Genomic DNA, 6419 nt, shown 5'->3' on the forward strand with positions numbered 1-6419 from the left:
GCAATGCGCCCGTCTCGGCCTCCCAAAGTGCTGGGATTACAGGCTTGAGCCACCGCGCCCGGCGAAGTTTTTTTTTTTGAGACGAAGTCTTGCTCTATGAAGCCTCGCTCTGTCTCCCAGGCTAGAGTGCAGTGGCGTGATCTCAGCTCACTGCAACCTCCATCTCCTGTGTTCAAGCAATGCTCCTGCCTCAGCCTCCCAAGTAGCTGGGATTACAGGCGCACAGCACTGAGCCCGGCCTTTTTTTTTTTTCTTTTTTTTAAGACAGGGTCTTACTATGTTGCCCAGGCTGGTCTTGAACTCCTAGGCTCAAGCATCATCCCACCCTGGCCTCCCAAAGTCCTGGGATTATAGACATGAGCCACCACAACCAGAGTAGGATAGATTTTCAAGCTGGAAGCCACTTGTTTAGAGTTGGTAAATTGTTTCTGAGTTCCAAGGACTGGGAGTAGCTGCCTGAAATGCTGTGCTGGGAAGTGTTCTGTGGCTCCATCTGGCACTATTGCAAGTGTGTAAGTAAGTCCTATGTATATATCTCATGCCAATCCCAATCTAGTCAAATCCTAAACATTTCATAGAGCTAGTAAGCGTTAAAAGCTGAGTCAACTAATTGTCACTTTAGTACCATAACTCAAAAGTCACAAATGTGATTTGATCCCTTCAAAGACACATACACGCCCACTTTCAGAAGCAATTTCAAAAAGTGTAACACTTCCAAAGACAATACAGCAGGTCGATTTCCCCAAGAGACACTACAGATAGCCTCAAGCAAAGCGACATATGTTTCAGTCTAAGAAACTTTTTTTTTTTTTTTTTTTTTGAGATGGAATCTCCCCTCTGTCGCCCAGGCTGGAGTGCAATGGTGTGATCTCAGTTCACTGCAACCTCCACCTCCCGGGTTTAAGCAATTCTCCAGGCTCAGTCTCCTGAGTAACTGGGATTACAGGCGCCCGCCACCACACCTGTTGTATTTTTTAGTAGAGACGGGGGTTTCACCGTGTTAGCCAGGATAGTCTCGATCTCCTAACCTCATGATCTGCCTGTCTCAACCTCCCAAAGTGCTGGGATTCTAGGCCTGAGCCTCTGCGCCTGGCCCAGCTTAAGAAACATGCTTAAAGGAACCGCAGCTAAAACTGACAACAGACTTTGTTTCCAACCTCCTATCAGCACCAGCACTACCAAATGTAAAACTATCTTGTAATGCCCATATCACACTAATTTGTCTTCTTCTCCATCCCTGTTCAACAATCTACCATGGATAAAAATAATTCTCTAGAGAAATTTCCTTTAAAATCAACAAATGTAACAAATCTAGGCTTCTGTATTTAAAGTAAACATTAACACACACTCAACATCACAATTTAGTAAAATACTCTAGTTAAAGTGTTTGCAATGAAAACCTCTTAAAAGTAACAACAGCCGGGCACAGTGGCTCACGCCTGTAATCCCAACACTTTGAGAGGCTGAAGCGGGCGGAACACCTGTGGTCAGTTCAAGAACACCCTGACCTACATGAAGAAATCCCGTCTCTACTAAAAATACAAAAATTAGGTGGACATGATAGCGGGTGCCTGTAACCCCAGCTACTCCAGGAGGCTGAGGCAGGAGAATCGCTTGAACCCGGGAGACAGAGCTTGCAGTGAGCCGAGATCATGCTACTGCACTCCAGCCGGGGTGTTGCAGCGAGACTCCATCTCAAAAGACAAAAAAAAAAGACCCAAGGACCAATATACAATTTCTCTGCAGAACCCCAGAGGTAAATGGGAAACTAGTTCCTTTTTAGATAAAAGATTTCAACAAAGAGAAAAACTTCATAAATACCTATTGATACCATCTGGATTTAAATACAGTTAACTTCAGCCCCCTAAAATTGAATCTGGATGAAGATAAAATAAACTACTTGCTCTCCACTTTTCCTGTCCTCAACCTTTGAAACAGTGTAAAGGAAGAGTTAAACTAAGTTCCCCAAAATGGAACTCGGTACTTTAGCACCATTTCCTATAAAGGCAATAATTAAAATTTCATAGAGAGCAGGCAGTGAGTCTGAATTGTAGCTTGATGTAAAGATATGCCAAGGAATGTCTACAGAGAGTAAAAACAAATCCTGCAACTGAAAGAGGTGCCTCTTTTACTTCCTAGTGTTTGCTTACCGTCACCCTGCATGTCTGAAGTCCATAGTGTCAGATTATCACGTAACAACTGCATGATAAGAGTAGAGTCCTTATAGCTTTCTTCACTCAGCGTATCCAGTTCTGCAATTGCATCATCGAAAGCTGCTTTTGCCAACCTAAAGGTATTTAAATAAATGTATTACAAAAATTAAGTCCAAAATCAGAATTAGAAATGGTATATTAGACATCAATTTTTTCTTCAGTTATTCCAGTGTGTAATAGTGACAATGATACAAAGAAAAAGCAAATACAATAAAAATTAACTTAAAAGTATGTGGAGCACTACTTTTTTTTTTTTTTTTTTTTTGAGACGGAGTCTCTCGCTCTGTCGCCCAGGCTGGAGTGCAGTGGCACGATCTCGGCTCACTGCAAGCTCCACCTCCCAGGTTCACGCCATTCCTGCCTCAGCCTCCCGAGAAGCGGGGACTACAGGCGCCCACCACCACGCCTGGCTAATTTTTTGTGTGTGTTTTTAGTAGAGACGGGGTGTCACCATGTTAGCCAGGATGGTCTCGATCTCCTGACCTCGTGATCCGCCCACCTCGGCCTCCCAAAGTGCTGGGATTACAGGAGTGAGCCACCGTGCCCGGCCAAGGTTTTTTTTTAAGAGACTCATTATGTTGCCCAGGCTGGACCTGAACTCCTGCGTTCAAGCAATCTTCCCACCTTAGCCTCTTGAGTGGCTGGGACCAACGGTACAAACCACCCCTCCCAGATATTTAACAAAGTATTAATGCAAAAAGAAAATCTTAGACAATACCTCAAAGTTTAAGAAAATTTGGCCGGGCGGGGTGGCTCAAGCCTGTAATCCCAGCACTTTGGGAGGCCGAGACGGGTGGATCACGAGGTCAGGAGATCGAGACCATCCTGGCTAACACGGTGAAACCCCGTCTCTACTAAAAAATACAAAAAAAAACTAGCTGGGCGAGGTGGCGGGCGCCTGTAGTCCCAGCTACTCGGGAGGCTGAGGCAGGAGAATGGCGTGAACCCGGGAGGCGGAGCTTGCAGTGAGCTGAGATCCGGCCACTGCACTCCAGTCCGGGCGACAGAGCGAGACTCCGTCTCCAAAAAAAAAAAAGAAAATTTAATTTCATGTTAATGGAGGCAGGGAAGCAAAGAAAATAAAAGGCAACACAGAAGCCACAGAAATGTGGTCATGTAAGCCATCTAGTTTTAAAAGAAAATCCACACTTACTGAATACTGTGTAGTATGCCCAAGAAATGACACCAGATACCAACAGAAAAAAAGAGAGACATAATCTAAGTCCACAGCCGCCTTAAAACTTTAGAACGGAGGATGGACAAATATACAGCTATTTTAAAAGGAGGAGGAGGCTGGGTGTGGTGGCTCATGCCTGTAATCAGCACATTTTGGGTGGCCAATGCGCGCAGGCAGATCACTTGAGGCCAGGAGTTCAAGATCAGCCGGGCCACCATGGCAAAACCTATTAAAAACACAAAAAATTAGCCAGGTGTGGTGGTGTATGTCTACAGTCCCAGCTACTCAGGAGGCTGAGGCAGGAGAATCGCTTGAACTCGGGAGGCGGAGGTTGCAGTGAGCTGAAATTGTGCCACTGCACTCCAGCCTGGGAAAAAAGAACAAAAGAAGAAGAAGAATGAAGCACTACTCCAGATAAAAGTATTTCAGGGACCCAGGAGGAGCAACTAATGGGAAGGTCAAATCTGAGCTAACCTTAATGGATCAGGAGAAAGCAAAAAGAACACACTTCAGGTTTAAGCAAAAGCATGAGCAAAGGTATGGAAGTGACTTAAAACTGGAGCTACATGTGGGACAGCTAGACTGCAGTCGTGACAAGGAAAGGTGCAACCACCAGTATCAGTTAAATAGCCAAAGTTTCTTCAGTTACGAACCCTATCCTGGACAAACTCAACTAGCCATTTAGAATATTTTTAGATTGGCCAAGTGCAGTGGCTCATGCCTGTAATCCTAGCACTCTGGGAGGCTGAGCTGGGTGGATCACCTGAGGTCAGGAGTTTGAGACCAGCTTGACGAGTATGGTGAAATCCCGTCTCTACTAAAAATGCAAAAAAAATCAGTCGAGCACAGTGAAGCATGCCTGTAATAGTCAACATTAAAGTTCATGTATCAGTTGATCCACTTTCCTCAGTCTCTGAAAGGCTTTCACTTAAAAAACCTACTTTGCTTAAGCAGTGGTCCTCAACAAACCAAAAAAAAACATAAAAAAGCAAAAGACACCAGGGGTGGTGGCTCACACCTGTAATCCCAGCACTTTGGGAGGCCAAGGCAGGCAGATCACAAGATCAGGACATTGAGACCATCTGGGCTAACACAGTGAAACCCTGTCTCTACTAAAAATATTAAAAAATTAGCCAGGCTTGGTGGTGGGCGCCTGTAGTCCCAGCTACTCGGAAGGCTGAGGCAGGAGAATGGCGTGAACCCAGGAGGTGGAGCTTGCAGTGAGCTGAGATCGCATCACTGCACTCCAGCCTGGGCGACAGAGCGAGACTCCATTTAAAAAAAAAAAACCATTTTGCTACTGCAATATTTACTGTAAAAATTTAAAATAGGCCAGGTGCAGCAGCTCACGCCTGTAATCTCAGCACTTTGGGAGGCTGAGGTGACCGGATCACTTAAGGTGAGGTCAAGACCAGCCTGGCCAACATGGTGAAACCCCATCTCTATATAAAAATACAAAAATTAGCCGGGTATGGTGGTGGGCATCTATAATCCCAGATACCTGGGAGGCTGAGGCAGGAGAATCGCTTGAAACCGGGAGGCAGAGGTTGCAGTGAGCCGAGATTGCGCCACTACACTCCAGCCTGGGAAACACAGCGAGACTCTGTCTCGGGGGGGAAAAGAAAAAAGACAATAGCAAAAACAACAACAACAGAATGCCAACCTACAGAAGAGGAGAAAATACAAACTGTTTACTTGCTAAGAGATCACTATCTGGAGTAATAAACTCCCAACACTCAACTAACAAAAAAACATGAATTCAAAAATGGGCAAAAAGGGCCTGGTGCAGTGGCTCAGGCCTGCAGTCTTGGCATTTTGGGAGGCTGAAGCAGGAGGATTACTTGAGGCCAGGATTTCAAGACCAGCTTGGGCAACATAGCAAGACCCTGCCTCTACAAAAAAAAATTTAAAAATTGGCACAGTGGTTCATCCCTGTAATCCCAGCACTTTGGGAGGCCAAGGCGGGCAGATTACACACGGTCAGGAGTTTGAGACTAGCCTGGCCAACAACATAGAAACCCCATCTCTAGTGAAAATACAAAAAATTAGCTAGGTATGGTGGCAGGTGCCTGTTAATCCCAGCTACTCTGGATGCTGAGGCAGGAGAATCACTTGAATCTGGAAGGTGGAGGCTGCAGTGAGCCAAGATCACACCACTGCACTACAGCCTGGGCAACAGTGCCAGGCTCTGCCTCAAAAAAAACCAAAACCAAAAACAAACAAACAAACAAAAAACAAAGGAAAAGAAAAGGCCAGGTATGGTGGCACCCTCCTCTAGTGACAGCTACTTGGGAGGCTCAGGTACGCGGATCAGCTGAGCTCAGGAAGCCACAGCTGCAGTGAGCTATGAGTGCACAACTGCAGACGGAACAAGATCCTGTCTGGGGGAAAAAAAGTTACACACAGAATTTTCAGTCCCAATGGTGAAGGTAAATACAAGGACTCAAGCAAATACTTAATGCATCCATGTTCACAGCAGCACTGTACTCACCACAGAAAAAGGGTGGAAAGATACTCACTGACCACCAAAAGTTTAATGACTAAACAATGTGTCAAAATACATAAAATTAATTGTGTGAATTTAGTCACTGAAAGGACCGAAGCTCTGATTCATGCTTTTACTTTTACATGGATAAAAACATTACGCTAGATGAAATAAAGACAGGCACAAAAGGACAAATATTCTATGATCCCACTTACATGAGGTATCTAGAATGGGGGCAAAATTCATAATGACAAAGTAAAATAAAAGTTGCTAGCAGGTGGGCAGAGGGGAAATGAAGTTATTGATTGTTTAATGGCTGTAATTTGCTTTGTGTGGGGTGAAGAGAAAGTTTTCAAATAAATAGTGGTGATTGGCCGGGCGCGGTGGCTCAAGCCTGTAATCCCAGCACTTTGGGAGGCCGAGACGGGCGAATCACGAGGTCAGGAGATGCAGACCATCCTGGTTAACACGGTGAAACCCCATCTCTACTAAAAAATACAAAAAACTAGCCGGGCGAGGTGGCGGGCGCCTGTAGTCCCAGCTA

The 6419-nt window shown here is 45.2% G+C and overlaps 1 protein-coding gene across 3 annotated transcripts in view; it reads right to left on the bottom strand.

The window, feature by feature from the left end:
* Positions 1 to 6419, bottom strand: part of YWHAE (tyrosine 3-monooxygenase/tryptophan 5-monooxygenase activation protein, epsilon) — a 61909-nt gene that overhangs the window by 10126 nt on the left and 45364 nt on the right. For all 3 annotated transcript variants that reach the window (XM_011955842.1, XM_011955833.1, XM_011955852.1), the window contains one exon: positions 2151 to 2287. In XM_011955842.1, coding sequence (XP_011811232.1) covers positions 2151 to 2287 — 137 coding nt within the window. The remainder of the gene's footprint in view (positions 1 to 2150; positions 2288 to 6419) is intronic.

Source organism: Colobus angolensis, unplaced genomic scaffold (assembly GCF_000951035.1).
Source record: "Colobus angolensis palliatus isolate OR3802 unplaced genomic scaffold, Cang.pa_1.0 Scaffold110, whole genome shotgun sequence".
Taxonomy (NCBI): domain Eukaryota; kingdom Metazoa; phylum Chordata; class Mammalia; order Primates; family Cercopithecidae; genus Colobus; species Colobus angolensis.